The 20716-nt window shown below is 48.6% G+C and overlaps 1 protein-coding gene across 1 annotated transcript; it reads right to left on the reverse strand.

The window, feature by feature from the left end:
• Positions 1–8419: 8419 nt before the first annotated feature.
• LOC149341372 (cholinesterase-like) lies at positions 8420–18390 on the reverse strand. Its single transcript, XM_089541957.1, has 2 exons — positions 16703–18390; positions 8420–8745 (listed from the first exon to the last, which is right to left on the reverse strand). The coding sequence occupies exons 1-2, from the start codon at positions 18223–18225 to the stop codon at positions 8574–8576; spliced, it is 1695 nt and encodes a 564-aa protein (XP_089398083.1). The 5' UTR covers positions 18226–18390; the 3' UTR covers positions 8420–8573.
• Between the last annotated feature and the right edge of the window lie 2326 nt (positions 18391–20716).

Consider the following 20716-nt stretch of genomic DNA (forward strand, 5'->3'; position numbering starts at 1 on the left):
TAGGGCAGATTTGTGGAGGGTGGGAGGGACAAGCGAGAAATTTTACATAGAAAAACCACGCCGAACTCCATTATTAGGCAAAAAAATTCGAAGAAATGCATGGCTCAGATCTACGCCTATGAGCAATTAGGTCAATCCCGTTCAAAAAATACATAACATGGCAAGGTTTATAGTAGCAGTCTCATTCAAAGCTTGTCCAATGCTTCGTAAATTTTGGGTACAAAATACGCGTGCAAGATGTTTTCTACACGTTTCAAGACGCCTGATACAGCCGGTCCAGGGATTTATCCAGGGATTTATCCAGGGATTAACTATCAAATTAATTTTATTCGAAAAAATCACCTCCTACATATCGCTGTTCTGCACGTCAAGCGGTTGCACAGCACGTGGAAATGGTCAATCAGCAAACGTTTCAATAAACGTGAATTCTTTATCATGCAGAGTCAAGGCGTGTCACGCCGCAGCTAGCGTGCGTCGTGGTAAAGTGTGAGGAGTGTCGCCGAAGGGGAGCAGGGGAATGCGCAAACAAAAGGAGAAGGACTTAAAACGGCGTAGCGTGCGAGGGTCGCGCTCCTCGGCCCCAGCGAATGGGGAATGGTTTCTTCTAGGAAGTCGGTCCGAAACCCGAGACGACGACAGGACGGCCGGGGTGGACTGGCGCTGTTCTTGTTTTCGTTCTTGCTAGCTGGCCAGAGCGGCTAACAGTGGAGCGTGTGTTTTGAATTGTGTTTGTTTCCTTCTGTTGTAATAGCTTCTAGTTAGCCATGGCTGCTTACAGCGAGGTGTGTGTTTTATATTGTTTACTTGTCTTTTGCCTTGTGACCTCTTACTTCTAAACGACGGCGGGAAAGTCGTCTATTGGCTAAAAAGTAAGTTTTGGCGGGAGGATTGTTTATTGGCGGAGGATGGAGTTTTGGCGGGAATGTGACGAGATGGGTGCGCGCGAAGGAGAGCGCCGAGGTTGGGTGTGTGGCAGCCGGACAGATCGGTCGTGTGTGGCCGGTGGTGGTCCAGGGGCCGAAAGCGTAGAGTTGGAGACGCGAGTTAGTTGAGCGGCGGCCGGACGGGTTGGCCATGTGGTGGCCAGCGGTGGTCCGGAGTCGTGGAAGTTTTGAGGTTTTTATTTTTAGTTAAAGTGGAGAGGCCGAAATCACTCGGCATATGTAAATAAGTTGTATATACATTTGTAACAAATAATTTCTTGAAGAAAGCCTTCCAAGTGCCTCACCATCCGAAGACCTGCACGCCTGTCTGATCTCACCAGTCGCAAAGTACGTCCCCCGGGTCACTCACGAGACCCGCCCTCTACGACTCCGCATCAACATCAAGGAGAACATCAACAACGACAGAGAGAGAGAGGGGGAAAAATTCGTGACTAGGCGGTACTACTAACGCATGAGCCTCTCCTTTCCTTATGTGATACGCTTCTGCGAGCTCTCAGGTCACTTTATCTCGGTGCAGCACCACCACCCTGTCAAGGAGGGGCGAACATCGTTGGCATGAATTGCAATGATCGACTAAGTTTCTGAAAGGCCGACTTGAGAGGGAACGAAAATGCTCCCGCAATCGCTTATTGAGGCACCTGCCCGTTCAATTAGGAATAGAGAAGGAGCGAATTTGCCTGCTCATTGCATTGCATGCACCGGTTGTGAGCCACTGCTAAATAATATCAGAATTCTGGGCAGGAGTAATGGCAAAGTTTCCCGTGAACTTCTAGAGGCATACCACATCAAGGCAAGAGGTGATAAATGTGTGAGTGACACCTCTGTTTCATTGTACAACGCGGAAAAGAATTTTTTGGAGCGTTTTTGATGTATTGTCGCGCAGGGTTGATTTGCCTCCTTACCCCCTCCTTCCCCTCTTTGTAGGCACGTGTGCACACTGCCTATAAAGCGGCTCTGAATCCAATAAACACCAGTTGATAGTTTGCGCTCTTTCAGTCTCCCTCGTGTTTTCCTGTGTATGTCTTTTGTGCGCAATTCGTTCCTACAACAGTATGCAACAGTATGCACCAACTCGCCCAACAAGAAGTTCTTAACTGCCCGTTTGGCCTATGTATGTTCTTCTGCACGTCAGCGGAATGCTGTATACTACGCCAAATTAATGGCACATGTTATATATCGAAACTGGTGCCGGAGGCTACAGCCTGTATTGGCTTATGACTCAGCCCTTCTATGGGCCCATGCGCAGATCTGGCCAAGCTTTCTTGGAACAGAAAACGCTACTTGCACTTCGTATCGTGACCCTACTTCTTTTAGACGGTGCATCATTCCATGGACGTAGGGCACCACTGCTTACTTTCGTTTTTCTTTTGGTTCTTGTTCAGGGGTACCTGCATGACCTCTTTTGGAACGTTTAAGCAAACTCTCGCTCACCGACATCAAGACGGAGAGCGGAAACCCGGCACTCTTCAATCTCGCCCCCTGGTTTTGAAAGCTACTTTCAACGCTGTGGTACCATGACTTGGAAATTGCTGACCCTAAGCAAGGGGAGGTGAGGAGAGCGCGCGTTTGCTGCGCTCGTTTCGCTGCCTGGAACCAGAAGTGCACCGGCAAGGCACAACAGATCTCTGTGCGCCTGCCGCGGAAGGTGACGAGAGCGTGTTGCTGCAACCGCTCGCAATTCTGGCCGGATCCCGAAGAGACCATCCCCGGCTCTGCGGAGCACCGCGTAGCCTTCGAGGTGGCGCTCCCGTCGCTGCTTCCGCTTACCCCATGAGGGAAACTTCCCTCCTCGCCCAGCCGGTGCTGTCTTTACGCACGGTGATGATGGTCGGCCGCGTCGGAACGAAGGGGAAAAACAGGTTTTCCATGACGGTGCATACGTCACCTGACTTTTTCATGGCGTCAGCTGTTCTGTAGGTCAACCTATGTTACGTGACTTTTGGATGACTTCATTTTTTGCAAGTGATCCTATGTCACGTGCCTTTTTGATGACGTCAACATTTTTTGCAAGTTATTTTGTGTCTAGAAGGGTGCGGTGAGGGGCTAGTTTGTACGACATTATAAATTATACTTGGCAGACATTATAAATTCGGGGTAGAGGTCCTTTTTTCTGCTCCTTGCAAGCTGTTGTGTTTGTGCAATTTAGCGAGGAAAGATAGGCAAAAGAAGGTTGAGTGTAGCGCCAACCACAGGAACAAGTTTGTGCAGTGTAGACGAAACGTAGTTTGTGAGATCCCGCTGAGCTGTGGTAAGGTGTACGTCGGGCAAACGGGCCCGTGCATCAATATTAGATTATTAGAGCATTACTTAGCTGATTCACGGGGGCAGCATCTGCCCAAGCATTGTAAGACCTGCAAGCATGAAGACCAAGAATGCACTCCTCTTTTTGACAGGACTAAGGTTATCGGACGCGCGACGGAAAAGAAAGCGAAATTATCGAAGCTTTGGAAATCGCGAGATTAGAGCCTGACAGATGTGTTAGTAAGCCGTCTATCCACTTGTACCGCAAAGGAGTTGGAATTTCTTGGATTGACGAGATGATTATGGTTTCTTACCTTTAAGTTGTTGGTGCGCATGCGCTTTGTTGTTGAAGGAAGGAGGTGTTGGTGCAATAAACCAGTTGTAACTCTGCGCTTGTCCCGTGTGCTTCTTCTCCCTTGTCCCGTCTTTTTTGGCGCAGTTTTTACCGTTCTCATTCCGTGTCACGTGACTTTTGAAGACGTAATCATTTTGCAATTCATCCTATCTTACACGACTTTTTGTTGATAGCTTTGATGCAAGTAATCCTATGTCACGTGACATTTTGTTATAACCGGCAAGTGCGTTATTTCCAGTTCCTGGCTACGACATAATGCGACACTTTGTTATATCCGGTTTCTAGTTACGACATACTTCGATACTTCGTTATATCCGGTATTACAAGTCATCCTATGTCACGTTGCAGTTCGTTATACACGGTTTCTAGCTACGACGTACTTCGATAGTTGTGACATTAGTCATATCCGGTCTTTATTCACTATCATTACGACGTACTACATCTGCGTCAATTTTATAGCTTTTACCACACTTACGTCACGACTAAGGCGTCACTCGATTTCCGGCGCCATGGTCTGCGGACAACTTCCGGTGACAGATTCGGCGGACAACTTTTCGTCTCGTGAGCCATATAATGCTTTCGCATTAAAACTTCATTTCCAGTCGCAGATGGTTTATTGACAACTTTCAGTCAGATGAGGCATCTCTGCTGAATTTTCGATGTGGAGGGTGGCGAGTTTACAAGCACTTCTGACAGATACTCTCGGCTTGTGTGCTGACATGCGTGTTTATGGCTTTTTTTTTTACTTGGCAAGCAAGAGCAGCGGTATTTGTTTGCAAAACAATTTTTATATTGCATTTTAGCGCCAAATTTGCGTGCTCATTGGCAATATTTACATTCAGGCGAATTTTTCGACTGCCTTGAAGGCGTTGCCGTCCCCGTGACTACCGTGTAATGACATTAAATGTGGACGTGTAGCACCAACTACGAAAATAATCACATTAGAAAACTTACGGCCTTTAGCATTCACTGCCATTTCTCTTGCATGTGTGGCACGAGTATAAAAGTGCAATACGAGCTTCCCTATTACGCTTTCGATCCCGGCCGCGGCGGCCGTATTTCGATGGAGGCGAAATTCTAGAGGCCCGTGCACTGTGCGATGTCAGTACACGTTAAAGAACCCCAGGTGGTCGAAATTTGCGCTGCGTTCCACTATGGCGTCCCTCATAGCCTGAGTCGCTTTCGGACGTTAAACCCCCATAAACCCATAAACCGTATTACATGTTCCATAAGTTTACAAAGAGATATGCGATGATTACTCAGCCCGGTTCGGCTGCCGCCATTAAATACTACAATTGCTGCTGCCTTGCGCCAATCTTGCGATAAAAGGAAGGTGCAATTCAAATATAAGCTTTAACTATCGGGTTGGTACATCATCTGGTCCATCAGCATTTTTCTGCTTCTAATTCAGGAGCTGTTGAAATATGCCCTACTAAGCGATTATGATCTCATCCATCTATCCGAGCAACAAGTGTTATGAATTGGGCTCTACGTTGTCATTTTTGATCGCTATTAATATGGACAGAAAGAAGATATTATTCTGTAATATCTTCTTTCAAGTGGACTCCACTGTGATGAACTTGTTATAATAGGTTGTATTAATCTCCGGATTGCTGTTTCGAGTTGTCGATCAGTTGATTCAGCCATCGACTACCCAGATTAGCTCATTTGGCCTACTGACAGCTCCAGTCAAGAGTCGCATGTTCAGAGCCCTTGTTCCAGGAGGAAATTTTGATTGAACAATGAGCATTTAAAAAACTGTATGGCTTTCTTTGCAGCCAGTTAGGACGCCAACTTATCTACTCTTGTGCAACTGCGCACACTTTCATCTTCGTACTTTGTGAGTTCTCCGCAATGAAGTCACACTGTTATGGGTATACACATACACGTTACAACCGCGGTGCACGTCTACATGGTATAAGGTTTTATGAGTCTTACATAGGGACACCATAGGCTGGAGTCAGCATGGTCAATAATCTCCTTTCGTCTTGCCCCGTGAGCAACAACTATCGCCTGAAGGAACAATAAAGAAAAAGTGATAGGGGCTTAACGTAGTTAAACCGAGTAAACCTGCGAAAGCAGGTGTTCATTCTTCAATTGGAGGGGGCATTCAAAATCCGCCTTAGGGGTGTGGCATGATATCTTTATGAAACAGAAATCCCGCCATTTGCGATTTTCAACAGCGGCGGTTGAGCCCGGCGACGGGGACTCCATCCTATGCATCCTCACGCGCATCCCCATCCCCAAATTCTTTCCTTAAAAAGTGTCTTGTATTTCGCCTCGCCTGTCATATTTGATGCTGTGTGTCAAAGCTAAAATTTGTTGCGTCTGTCCTGTGTCTATGCTGTGCTATTCTTGATGAAATGGTGAAACTGTTGTTTCTCTTTGTTAATTAAATTCTATTCCCTCTCATTCTATTCCATTCACGCAGATAACTGCGCCGTCGCTCGGCACCGCTCCTGCCCGGCAGGTCACGGTGGGCTCCAAACTTTTCACAAATGCTGTACATCCTCGTTGCACTCATGTGTTTTTCTAATGGGTATTCCTCTGTTATCGAAGTGAGCTTGGACCCGTATTTGTGAGGTGGACTCTCAGTAGCACATTTATTAAAGCGCTAGCTATAGCTGTGAGGAGCAAGTTGTCCGTTTCACGGCGTTTGCCGTCCGCACAGGTGCAGAGTAGGGGTACTCTGACCTTTCCACAGGTGCGGAGGCCTCTGCACCTAATTGGATGGACGGACAACAGTGAGAGGACGCGGGAGACAGGTCACTCGGGAAAGCCGCCGCGGGAAAGGCAAAATGCAACTGTGCAATGCATTTCATGTTGGTAACGCGAAATCAGCATAGTTGCACTTCAGCGCTCGTCTGTGTAGTCTTCTTGCTTCGTCCTCCGTCTTCTTCGCGCTGTACCCCCCATGATGAATTATTACAAACTCGCCCAGCTATTCATCCTTCTTCAATGCACTTCTCAGCAACTTCCCACACAGTTCACAGATTCAGTGAGAGACGATGAGAGATGAGGAAGAATCAACTTTATTGAAGCGAAAAGAGCAAGACATTTTTTATCAAAGACGGTGTAGTGCCACTTAATTAGCTCAAGGTCTTTATTCCAACACGGCTTGCATGTATTCCGCCGGCCTGAGAGCCATATGTGCTGACAAGTTCACGTTGTTGAGGGCCAGCGCCGTCGGGATAAACATACGCGCCACGTGAAATATATCACGACGTAATCTTCGCCTCTCCTGTTTAGATAGAGTCCATGCCTCAGGCATAAACAGAGACCACAAGGAAAATAGCTCGTGACTGCACCTTAAGCCCCTCCTCCCATAAGCGCGCATTTTTTGTTTGTTTTCAGAGGGCGTGAACTCCGCGTATGCACTTTTTTTTCTTTATTGCATTTTCACAACGGGTACAAAGAAGTAAAACATGACAGCAACAGCTGACACGGCAGGTTAAAATTTTTTCAGTTCAACCAAGTCATCCAACACATTTAACCAAGTTGGCTGATCAGGCAGTGCCTGATACACTTCCCTCCGACGTATGACACCTTCAATGAAATGCTCGCGTGGAGATCTCACAACTACTGCATTGTCATCAGGTTCTTACTGGTAGGAAAACAGGACATCCCTTATGACACTATTATGCTCCTTGGCCTCCATAGTTTATGGAAAACAAGAACTCCGCGTATGCACCGCATGGGAAATGTTTAGGCCATGCGCATGAGGCCACGAGCACGGACCGCGCCGCGGGTCAATGCGTAAACACCGCGCCTAGTTTTTCTTCTCCGCTTACGGGCACGTCGGTTCGATCATAGTTCTTGCGTCGAGCAGGTAAGATATTATACACCTTAGTCACGTCCTTGTGACCAAGCTGGCAGTGTCTGAACAAATGTATCGAGAAAATATTGTTTTTTTTTTTTGCATGTCGCATGCTTCTGTGTCAGTAGCCAACGCCGTGCCGTAATAGAGGAGGAAGATGGCGATTTCTCTTCTCTATATGCGCTTCTGCTTCGGTATTGCCGATGCCGCGCCGCACGGAAAGATGCGTTGATCGAAATTTTGTTCTTACTGCGATACTATGGGCCTCGTTTGCTAAAAATCTGTTTATATGGCCTTTGTATGGACGGAGGGTGGAGTGAAGGAGTGAGAGAGGGAAAGGCCAGAAGGAGAGGAGGCCCGCTGCAATCGCGTCCCTAGCGGGAGCGAGAGGAACTATCGCGCTCGCGTCGAAGCCGCCGCCGTGAAAGCAAAAGAAAGAGTGAGAGAGGAAAATGAAGGGAGGTCCATGAAGGGAGGCGAGCAGCAGTAGCGCTCCTAGCGGCGGCGCGAAATCGGAGACACACAATTAAAAGGCGAATATTAAAAACGAATATTGAAAGACAAATAAAAAGCGTCGCCCCTCATGTTTTTTTTTTGCTTTTCTTGTCCTGTGCTGTATCTCGGTCCCGCTTAGCTCCTTGGGCGGCCATTGCATACTAAGGGAGCTTGACCAGTCAGCAGCGTGCAGAGGGACTAAAAGAAGGGGTCTGAAACTGGGGATTCTAGCCAGAAGCGTCGGTAAGAAGAGCTCAGGCGGCTTCACATAGGTGTTGCTCTCCCCTTTGCACCGTATTAATCATGGTACACAGCAATGTGTAAAGCCGTCGACTACATTTTATCGCACCGCTGCCAAACGGAAGCAAAGGCCTAAACGTTTTCGAGACTGCCTGACCTCGCTACGAAGCAGCAGCGAGGAGGAAGAAAGGACATCTACTGACGAAGATGCGCGCGAAAGCCGTCGTCTTAATTTTTGGGCCCGCTGCCAATCGGAAGCCCAGGTGGCATCGTCAACGAGACGGCCTGACCTCGCTACGAAGCAGCAGCGAGGACGAAAAAAACAACCTCCACTGACGAAGATGCACAAAAACAGGATTTTAATTACGACAATTACCGGGGCCTCGCAGTGGATACGGATGGCCACTTCGCCGCAGTCGCATGCACCAGGACGATATGAGGCCGGCTTGGCTTGCAGGACCCCGCTGATGTATACGAGCCATCAGGGGACGTCGATGTCGAGCATCTTGTACAGGCGCCGGTACAGGTCGCAGCCGTCCTCGTGAAAGCCCCATTCGACGCTGCTGCCGTTTCCAGCATGCAGCATGACGTGCGTCGGCTGCTGCCGGCTGAAGACGGGCCAGTCGATGTCGCTCTCCGGAACCTCAGGCTTCCTGCACGCATAACAAACAGCGCATAAGCACGTGGAAACACCGAGACTATCTATAGATGGATCTGTGGCTATGGCGTTCTGCTGCGGAGCACAAGGTTCAGGGTTGGATTCTGGTCGCCAAGGACACATTTCGATGGAGGCACAATGCGAAAATGCCGCTTTTCTGTTTGTTATGCGTGCCTAGATGGTCGAAATAAATTCGAAGCGATTTTACTGCCGCATGCTTCGCATAGCCACAGGATTCCTCCTCTTTGGCTTGCAAAACTAATTCACTGGTTAATTCAAAGCTCTTTTAGAAACAAACTATAGCAAAGCAGGAATTTTCTTTGCAGTGCAAAGACAAGCTTACAGTCACACTCAAGCAAGGCGGTCAAGATACGCACTCCTGGCGAGTTTAATGGAATTGCGCATTGATGCGCAGCTAGTGCAGCCGCAGTACGGGGATTACACTCACCCATTTGCACACGAGTGCACACTTCTAGGCATTTCTCTGTTAAGATCGCCCTAGAAACAACATGACCCCCTTCCCCATCGACCAGCCGACACTCCTGCTGACCCTTACGTTGTTTGTCAGATCTGTAAATACAAACTACATGATAGGCAATCTCTCACTTTCGATATTCGCATTCATTTTAATAAATTAAACGCCTTGCCTCATCTCGAGACACAAAATTTTGGTTTGTGGATATCCGGTGCCATTATTAGAAAGGAATATTTGTCCCAGTGCCCCCTCTGCTTTTTCAGATATATGTTGCCTCAGTAAACACTTTATGGGGGGAGTGGCTCACAGGCTATGTCGACATGTTAATTTATATTTTATGGATATGAATTTCTTCAGTTCTTTGTGTTGTGATGCTATTACTGCTATTTTAGGTTCCACTGAATTTATGCTTGGCTCAAGTACTCGTTTGCCGAATCTATAGTCATGCAGTCCTAACCACACGGCTTACGTTTTGTCTACAGGTAAACACTTCATGATGAATGAACATGTTCCTATCAACACGGCTGTTGCGGACGCCTTGATGCTTCAGACTAATACCTGGAAGACCGGTCGATCTCGCGAGCTGCTTGCGGTTGACGAGCCAACCGGCGGTGAATCCCTGGAGCGAAATCTACCGCGCGATAGGCCATCCTTGCGACCGTGGAGGACCGGCCGCGCTAAGCCTGCCTCCCCTGACTAATTTAACGAATGAATAAACGGCCCGCCAGTTCCACGCGCTTCATCGTAATTACCAAGTCCGGCGCGGTTCTCGTCGAGTCAGTACCTACCATACTTCCGGGTTTGGCGACTAGGTAAGGTATCCAGTTTCTTCGGAAAGTGTTCTCACGTGTATACAGCGCAGGACTGCAATCGAGCGGACTGGGGCAGAGGTTCTCATGAATTTGCCAGTACAGCACACAGAAGCTCCGATGCGCACCTTTTGTTCAACCGAAGCGTTTCGACTCCCCTCGAGCTTGAAGGATTTGTATAGGCCTCCCACGTTTGAGTGACGAAATATTTAATTTACCCAATCGCTTGAGCGGACCCACGTAATTCCTTACGTTGAATTTTTGAAGCGTGAAAGAGGCGCTCCTCGAGCATTAGTACGCACACTGCGTGGCAAGTGCGTAGTACGGTCAATTTCTTGGGGATATGCAGTGAAGGTCTGAGCTCGTCAGCCTAGTTTTGATCACCATTAACTCGTTTCAGATCTGACACGCGAATAGCTTATTCGCGACTCACACATTCGGAATTACAAAACAAAGTAATCTTCACGAAGCCTTTCCACATCATTCTAAAGTAACTAAAGTGCGGGACAGCTCGTCGTCCAGTAACGTTAAGAGAAAAGCTATTCGCAGGCATAGTTCGAAAAAGGATTACTGACACGTGAAGACTTCTTAGTCACTGACTCCGCCTCTGCTGAAGGAGCTGGAATGTCACAAATTTAAGGTTGGTTAAAGATAAAAAAGGCAACTGCTAATGGGTAGTGCTGTTTTTTCCCTGTGCTGTTTTGTCGCTGTGGTGTTTTTTGTGCGCTGTTCTGACGCTTGCTGTTTTGTCGCTGTGGTGTTTTTTGTGCGCTGTTCTGACGCATATTGTTTTGACGTGACATGCTGTTTTGACGTGTATTTCGTGTCCCCGGTAATTTTATAGCGGTAAATATATAGAGGTACAGAAATGTTAAACCCGAAGAACTCTTGTAAAGTCAGCCGACATGTTCAACGTTCTAGAGCAAAAATTTTAAAAATGGCAGAATTGTAAGGTGGTGATATGCAAATATTGAAGTTAATGATCCACTCATTAGATGTGCAGCAAAATCTTTCGTTTAAACTTTTTCGATCGCTCGCAAGGAGCAGTTAAGACTGCCATAGAAAGCTAACGGGGAACGCTTTTGACGATAGCAAAAACGTTAATAGCAAAAAAGAAAAAATGCAAGCCTGTCGAAGGGAGATCTGCAAGATATATTGATTGCTATAGTGAAATCTTGCAATCTTTAAAAATATGCGCTCATAAAGTCTCTGCCGTTCAAAAATGATTTTGTCCAGAATTGTTGGGTGTGTGTGCACCGCACGCAAGCAGTAGTAATGAATATTTACAGTAGATGTTGCAGACCTCTTGCAGAATAGAGAGATTCTGACTTAAGGGTGGATCTGTGAGCAACTTCGGGAGGAAGTCGTCCTGTCTCCACAACGCATGCATTCCTCAATTTTCTTCGTGGATAAGACGGGGCCAGTGAGGTTTTCACGCGAAACATTTCTCGCTCATGGAAGAGTGGCGGATACCCCCCCCCCCCCCTCCCCTTCATAAATTCTTAAATTCGCCCATAATGTGAGCATGGGACGCCTTATATTTTTATCGACAGTTTCTTTTCAGTTTGTCTCCTGAATGCTCACCGGTAAGAAGGAGGAGGAGGAGAAGGGAAGGCAGGGAGCCTCACCGGTAAAAACGCTGTTCAAACCACCGACCTCACAAAACACAAGTCACTGCACTAGCATGTGCCGTTCACAGGCGTGCATGCATTCGCCTTTACAGAGGCCGCTGTACTATAGGGAAGTTGTCCAGGTTTTAGCGTAGCGATGACAGCGCATGACGGTTGTAACAGAACGTTGAGCAAAAGTAAAAGGCCGGCTAGTTGGTGGTTCGAACTACTAAAATTCAAAATTGAACCGCGCAAACGAAAAGAGGGACGCAGGACGCGTTCTGTCCTGTTTATTTCGTTCCTCCACACCTCTATGCGTTTATGCGGTGCCACTATGCATTCTAGAAAGTTCAGTAACGTCACTATTCGAAAGTGACGCTATCACCTCCAGACCAACGAAGACTTAACATTGCTATGTTCGCTTGGTGCTATAAGGAAAATGTGCCACGTCTGCTTATCAGCATTTGTGAGCCGGAGCGTTCCAGACAACTCGGAGGTAAGCAGGTGATCGACTGAGTCTAGTGAAAGTCTGCACTGCGCAACTGTGGAACTGGGAGCTCAGCGGCGAAGGTACACTTGTTGCACGCTCATTGACGAGCGACTGCGACTAACAGTTACTTTTTGTTGCGAAAGCAACACTACGCTTGTCGCCGAGCCATTTCGCGGAGCCGAGGAAAGGCCATACTGCGCATGCTCGAGGAGCAGTGAAGTCACACGACGCGCAGCTGGCGCGCCGCCGCTGTCGCTGCGCGGGCTAGAGTCACTGGAAAATTTTCCAGTGACTCTAGCGCGGGTGACTCAGAGGTGCCGCCGCCGCGCTCGCCAGTTGCGCATGCGCGGTAGCGGCGGATATTTAGCGTGCCGGGGCCGCCGCCGCTGCCGCGCGCTCTCCATCGCCTCTCTCTCTCTCCTCTCCGATGCGCAGTAGCGGCGCACAGCTAGCGTGCCAGGGCCGCCGGCACGCCAGCTGTGCGTAGTGACGTCACTTGCTCCTCGCTCATGAGCAAGAGCAAGCGAAACGGCGAGACTGTGGGCAATGCAGCTCACGCAACAGTATATGGCTACGCCCAGATGTTGCTTTCGCAATCCTCCAGGTTTAACCAGAGCTAAACCACAGCCAATTTTTTTTTTACATTGCGCAGAGATCAAAACGCGATATCACTGACGGTCACCCGGGTCGTCGCGGTAATTTGTGCAATTATTTCTAAAGAAAAAAAAAACCAGCGGAAGGACGCAGGCACAGAGAGCCCTTACAAAAATGACTTTTGAGCTTCAGTTGACGCCTTGTTGAGCTCCTGTTGAATCAACTGGAAACCAACATGAACTCAATGTATGTTGAGCCTACTCAACACCTGCTGCACGGAATTTTTGTTGAGCGTAGTCAAGAGATTTACTGTTGAGCAATTTCTGTTGGATTTAAGTTGAATCATCTCAAGGCAGCCGTTTCTAAGCCTAACTAAATGAAATCATTTCGACATCCATCGTGTAAACAGAACCTGATCACATTACACATATTAAGAACGCTGCAGCACCCGTTAAAACTCTCATAAACCGCTCAAAGTCATTTTCTTGCATAGAAAAAAGTGCACTATGCTCATTCAGGCATACCTACTTTGGAGGATTCGTATGTGCTCTCATAAAAAAGGGCGCTTAATTAATGCTTTAATTAAGTTGTTTACGAATAAATCAAGGTCGTCAAATAATAGACCGTTGCCTATGAACTTGACTACTTCTACTACACATAAAATAAATAAATATTAAGAGTAATAACTGACATAACTTTGCTGATCGGCAGGCCATAACCTGCGCAGGTCCGGACACCCCTGAGTAGGACTATATAAGGGCGAAGCCGAGGTTGCACTGAAGATCAAGATGAACTCTGTCAGTTCTTTCTATAGCCTCGTGTGCAGTACTGTCCCATGCTCTTTATCTGATGGATGTGTAGGATGTGTATGGATGTGTATGTATATATATATATTTATATACTTATATTTATATGCGTATGTGTGGAGCGCTACGTCACAGGGGGTGATGGCTTCACGTTAACGAGAAATCGCAGCAATATGAATATACCGCCGAAAATTGCATTGGTAGTCGGTTCATCTGGCGCAATACGAATGCATTCCCAGGATTTTTTGCTTTTTTACCCCAGCCAAGATTCAGAATGGCGTGTTGATTCACTCCCGTAATTCCAACATGAATTCAACATGAACGCAAAGCAGAAATTTCATTGAGAATGCTCAACTCTAGCACAGTGGCCACTTTTCCAATGAGTTTCAACTCGGCCTCAACAATTCACCAACACTAGCCCATCCTGGTCACAACAAAAATTCAACATGGCATGTTGAGTCTGCTCATGAGAACTTCAACACTGTCTCAAGAAGCATTTTTGTAAGGGAGGGTCACAGGACGACGCTGGACGACGCTATTTGACCAAGAAAACAAAGGATGGGCACGTGCTAGCTTTCCGTAACCTTTTCACGAATGATAAAAGAATAAAACGAGCGCTGCCTAACGATGCTAAACAAGGGAACATGAAGGCATGAGGCGGCGCGCGCAGAAAGCTTTCTCATGTTAATTGCAGTATGCCCAGCGCGGTTGATACGAAAGCCGGAAGGGCTCGGTTTCATCCCAGTATATGGTTCCGCACGAGCGCAGTTTAAATTAGGGTTGAGATTAAAATGCGACAAGGAGTGTAACGACACGAGAAACAAACAAACAAACAAACAAAAAAGCGCTTGCTTATAGCAGGGAACCACGCTCATCGAACAGCGCTAATCCACGCGCAGAACAGCGTTAAGCCACGTGCCGCACACACGCACAAAGAAAGAAGGGCAATTGCAAGAAACCACGGTCTTTTTCTGCCGCACTAATGAGAAAACCCTTGTCGAGTTTTGGGAGGTGTACTTTAACAAACATTGATGTCAATACTAGCATCGATATCAGATGGCTAGGCACGTGAAGGTGCTCTGCGCGACTAGACTATTCATCAGTGTCAGCAGTCCATGCGCAGAGACAGAATTGATTCAGAAATAACGAGGATGAATAACGCATTCGACTCACGGACAGCGCAGCATGCAGCAGCAGCGCGCGGCGCGGCGAGACGCCGAAACCGCCGCCACACTGCCTGCTGCGGCAGCTCGTTAAATCTCGGCTTTAGGGAATGAGCAAATTCTGAAGACTTCGCGTTGACGGCGGTCGGGTGATCAATCAGGCGTTCTGTTCCGATGCAGGGCAGACTCCCACTCCCCATGGTCTTAGTCGCTCCTCTTCCAGCCTTGTGGTTGTGTTGGACACTCACATTTTGAAGTTTTTTTTTTCTTTTCTGCCGCGTTTAACTTCCTCGCTGCAGAGCAAAAGGCTGCATCAACTGAATCAAACGTCGTATGCAGCCTTATTCTAAGCGACGCTGTCAGCGCTTGCGCGGGGGATATCGAGCGCCGGGTAATAGTTGTCAGCCAAGTGCAAAATCGAAACACTATAGGAGAAAATGACTCTCAAGGAAGAAGACTGTGCGTGAAGAGAAAAGGCTTGCAAAAAGGAAGAGGTCGTTGGAAGAACTGACAATATATTCGAGAAGCATGCGCGGGCCTTGCATGTCTAAGATCTGTCCCAGTGCATACGCTTGTAATATTAGGAGAATGTTGGTTGGGGTTTGCTTGAAGTTTGAAAATGATCGCGTTAAACCACTGCTACCCTAGCTTTAGCGCTCTAGACTAGTTGAGAGCTGGCGTCCTGGGAAATAGCAAAATTTTTCGGCGTCTTAAAAACTTGTTCTGAAGACTTGGATTCAGGGATCCTGACAAAATTTTAGTTTTGTCAAGGTCCGTATGCACTCGGAAAAGACAACAGAAATAGAGAAAACAAGAAGAAGACAGAGTGGCTATACATACAGTGCTTACGAATAGAGGCGAAGAACTGCCAGTATGAAAATCACTGGCTCAACAAGCAAGTTCGTTCAAGCCCATCGAATTTACTTCCGCACCTGCTCTAAGATTAGAAGAAAGTAAGCATGCACAAATATGAGAATAAGAAACTGACAGCCCGTGGGACTTGACGATCTCATTTCCAGGTGTTCTTCTTTCTGACATTTTTAAGCTTTCGGAAGAAAACGAGTAAATACTAGTCAGCCGCCACTTCCGTCTAAAGAACGGCACAGACTCGTCTTGAGAGGAAGGACTGAGTACCTTCGTTTCGATAACTTCGAGAGGAGGCATATATGTTAACTTTATTCGTTCCAGCGTGACATATCGTCTGCAGTTTTCGCTCTTCTTGCACAAATATCGCTGATGCAGATAGGGAGATGAAAAAAGGAAAAGAAAACATTGGGTGAAGAGCTGAGAATCGAAAAGGATACCGAATTTACTCGAGTGTAACGCGAGTTTCTTTACCGGAAATAGAAGTGTCCCCTTTCACGCTATAATCGATTATTCGCGCTAAAATCGAATACTACGCGGAGACAAAAGCGCACTATGCCACCGCATTAACCCGCATATTGGTTGATACGTCGTGCATGTCGTCCCCAAGTTCGGGAAGCGAAAAAAAAAAGTAGGCTGGTGGTTTTTCGCGTTGATCAGCATCTACTACTGAGCGAAAACAGTTTTCAAGTGGACACCACCGCCAGTACCTGAAAGCGCGATTCAGGTGTCGACTGGCCCAGATCTTCGAGCAGATCGACTCCCGCAGCAAAAAGAAAAGAAGAAAACCACCCAGGAAGAGAAGCTTCAGCAAAAGCATCAGATGATGCAGCAAGGGCACCTGATTATATTCACTGCATATGAAGACGTTTTAGCGCATCCACTGCACTTTTTTCCGCATGCGGATCACGGGGGAACCGAGTCGATAGCTCTACGCCGCCGTATAGGGGCCCGCCTGTGCCCCTCGCAGGTCCCGTACGTGTCCCAGTGAAAGTATTTCCATGTCTTGAATACGTAATCACTGCTTTGATCGACCGTATCCCGCCTGTCACACACGCGTGTACTTATTCCGCGATCCGCAGCTAAACGTCTTGTTTTTGCCGGGTCTGTACACTACTTGTTTCTGCTAAGCGCCACTCACCCGTTGTTGACGTAAGCACCAATGACTTGCATGCAGAGCAGGCTGAAAGCGCGGTCCTCGTCCGTGTACCGATGAGGGAAGACGAACGGCAGGCCGAAGAAGTACTGCACGTCCTCGAAGTGCATGGAGCCCATGTAAGGCGGATAGCGGCCTTTCTCGGACCTGTGGTCCAGCATGTAGAAGTAGGCTGGACGATTGGTCGTGGCGAAAAGCTCAGCGTGAAACTTAGTCGGGCAGAAGATGAGGAAGTCTCCAACCATGTCAATGAGGGATTTTAACACGCCTTCATAATCCTGGTCACTCGTGACGTTGCTTTGGTAGAACTGCTTGATCATGAGCTGGGCAGGCATGGGCAGAGCTCCGAGGTAGTGCTTGACGGCAAAGTCGAAAGCCTGGTCCTTGCTCAGCTTGGGCATCGTGGGACCGAACAGCACGTGGTCCTTAAAGTATAGAAACAAGCTGCCTTCCTCTGTTACTCCTCCCACGAGGAGACTTTCCAGGGGAATGAAGAACCTCTTCGAAAGGGCCGTCAAGTCAGGAAGGGGGAGAAACTGGTCGCCGAAAGCGGGCCGGAAAGTGACCAGGTCCTCGGGAAACTGCGTTTGCTCGGCGTCAATAATGAGATCTACAGGGGCAGAGCGCAGACATTGGAGGACTTGAGCGGGGTGGGACTTGGACGAAGGCTTCGATGCGTCCAGACAGCCCACATGCTTGGCGATTCGGTCGGTGAACTCGTGGCCGACGTCATTCATTTGAGGCAGCAACCAGAAGTTGCTACCACTTGCCAGGACGGCCCGGTGGATGAGACCAGCGTTCTGCTGGGACAGGAGCAGGGAACCGACGGCTATGCTTCCGGCGCTCTCTCCCCAGACCGTCACTCGACCGGGGTCCCCTCGGAACCTCGCGATGTTGTCCCGCACCCAGCGCAGTGCCAGGTTGTGGTCCCAGAGCGCGTAGTTGCCGGTCGATGTGCCAGGGCCCGTGTATAAATAGCCGAACGATCCCAGCCTATAGTTGACGGTGACGACTACGACGTCGCCGGCGGCCGCCAACTTTCTTCCGTCGAAGTCGGGATCGGAAGCCGTGCCCGCACGGTAACCGCCGCCGTGTACCCAGAACAGGACTCCTCGCGACTCCTTCCCGCTCACCGGGTGCCAGACGTTGAGGAAAAGACAGTCCTCGCTGACTTTGTCCCTGGGCACGAGCCACGACACGGGGGGCAGAGAGCCATTGGCCTGGGCACATGGTCTTGAAAACTCGAGCGCGTCCAGCGTTTCTGGGTGCCATGGTTGAGCGGGAACCGGCTTGCGGAACCGAAGCTTTCCAACAGGAGGTTCCGCGTATCGTATGCCGAGGTACTGAGCTACGGACGCCCCGTCCACATCCAGGAGTTGACCACGCACTGGACCGTTGGTTGTCTTGGCTGTAAGGTAGATTGGCGAGCTCTGGGCCGCATTGCTGTCAGGCACGCAGAGAACGAGCAACGTAAGCGGCAGAAGGCAGGGGAGTTTGTTGCCGGACATTGCGAGAGCGGCTGCTTTTCCGCCGTTTTTTCTGGCTTTAAACCACCCGCAATGAAGATAATAGTGCAACGAGGAAAACGACCGTAATTAATGACATTGTGTAGCGACAGCGGCTGGAAAGCGAACGGCACACTTTTGCCTGACCTTGTAAAGAGATAGATGGACAAAGAACGACCTTCTTCCCCTCCGCTAACATTCCCCTCACGCGCTGCGCTGAATGCCGACACGAATCAGCGAGTAAGGACCACTGCGAGATATCCGAGAAGAATTAAGATTGAGCGTTCTCAGCGCACCCGGACGAGATGTGTATGGTCCAAGGAAAGAAAAACAAGGAAGTGCTTAACTCAATTTTAATGCCGGGAGAGGAGTTGTTTGTCAAAATTACCAACTTAATGCTTGTTTTGGTTGGAATCGTAGTGGAATGCCGGTGCTTCCCCCCCCCCCCCCCCCCCCCCCCTCTGTTCTTCACAGTGGCCGTTGACCAAGACTAAGGCCGCGCGAGGCGCATGTTTATTGCATGACCAGGCGCCTGGCAAGACCGCGGCGCGGCGGGTCGCTCATGAAACCCAAACACACTAAAAAACGGCACACGGCCAAAGCACTCACGGGATGTTTACGTGTGCGTGTTTCGACGGACATGTTGAAGACACCTTGCGCCAAATTAGGCGTTGTGCTCGTAAGTTCCTGTTTTTCAGCAGGCATGAAAAGCCAGATGAATGACAAGTTGAATATACGTACGAAAGAAACGAAGAGCCCTGGGAAACTGGCGAACAATCTCAATGATACTAAGGAATTACTTGTGCGCAAATATGTTGTGAAACATTTGTACCCGTGTCTTCTCCACCTAATGCACGGAATTAAGATATGAGTGACAGTGAGCTAATCAAGAGCGGCGCTTACAGTGAGATAAATTTTCCCTTCGAAGCAGGAATCGGAGAATAAATGGTAAATATCGTATTCTGCGCCTGCATAAGCCAACCTTTGAAACGTTGCTGATGGCCTGCTACAAAAAGAGCTCGAAGAACTCCGGGACGTATGGAAGGCTGACAGAAGTTTTTACCAGATGTGGTCGTCAAAAACTCATGCTTTGAAAGGCAACGCCTAGCGCTATAGTGGAAAGGGCAGCAAGCTTCGCGTTGGCTTTCTGTGCAGAAGCATGAATGGCAGCTACCGGTGGTCGACTTGTATCATCGGGCAGACACGCAGTTAAGGCGCAGTGCTTTGGAAACTATGCTATCGAACACTATACAAGCACAACGCAAATACATGAATGACGCGCAACTTTTATTGCGAAAGCAATACTAGTTGCACTTTCAGCCCGTCGCGTAGCGAGGCCGGTAGCTACCATATTAGCATATTGGATTGGATTGGATTGGATAACCGATGAATCACCACAAGTCTAACCACAAGCACCACCACCAGCTACACTACCAGCTGAACCATGGCGTAGCTACGGATATTGCTTTCGCAATTACCGGGCTTAACCAAGCTAAGCCACAGCCATTTCTTTTTTGTTTTATATTCGATGAATGCGCCGTTAGGCTCAAGTTTACAGGGGGATTACGGGTGACTTGTTCGCTGAGTGGCTCGTTGAGATCAACCATGACATGGAGAAAAAAAAAATATAGGACGGTCATTCTCGTGCTCGACAACCGCGCGGCGCACCGCGTACTGCCTTTCCTTACTGCGGCGACCACGTTGTTCTGCCTCCGAACGCATTAAGCAAGACCAGCCACTTTACATGGGCATATATCACGTGCTCAAGGTGTCCCGTCGGCGGCGTGTCACCAGCCGATACTGATAGCAATTGACCTACGAGGTGCTTGAAGAACACATCACGAGCTATTTGGTTTTCCATCACAACAAAAACAGCGCAAACTTGACGAAGGACGCAGAAAGGGGAGACGAGACGCAGGCGCTGCCTGTGTCTCCTCTCCCCTTTCTGCGTCCTTCGCGAAGTTTGCGCTGTTTTCGTGCGGCGAGGTGCTGCGACTTCTCAGTTCGAATTTCCCTGCTCCCCACCATGGAATGATAAAGCCCCGTGGGTGGAACTGAATACGGAGTGCATCGAGAATTGCGTCCGTAAGGCAGTGTTTAGGGACCCTGCAGGAACGATGGAGGACGGCGTCGAACACCACGCTATCGGACGCATGTGCACGTGGATTTGTGGCAACGCGTCGTCGATGCGCAGCTGGCCCGACCTGATGTCGCCTGGGATGTCTTCGTTGATGGGGATGATGAGGCCGACATCGAGAGGTCATGCACTGACGAAAATAAGAGTACGCTAAGAGAACTTCTGGACTGCCAGGAATCTGATAAGGACGATGACGAGGAGGCCGACTTACTACCTGCTACCGTGTGCGCTTCCACTGTTGTGATCAGATATATCGCGTCCCTAAGCCATCTTGATGGCAGAGATCGGAAAGCGCCCTAATAAGGTCTACTTTGAATAAGCAGACGCGCATAAAGGAATTGCACTGTTCGATTATGT

This window comes from Amblyomma mixtum, chromosome 5, assembly GCF_055824585.1.
Source record: "Amblyomma mixtum isolate Tamu chromosome 5, ASM5582458v1, whole genome shotgun sequence".
NCBI lineage: Eukaryota > Metazoa > Arthropoda > Arachnida > Ixodida > Ixodidae > Amblyomma > Amblyomma mixtum.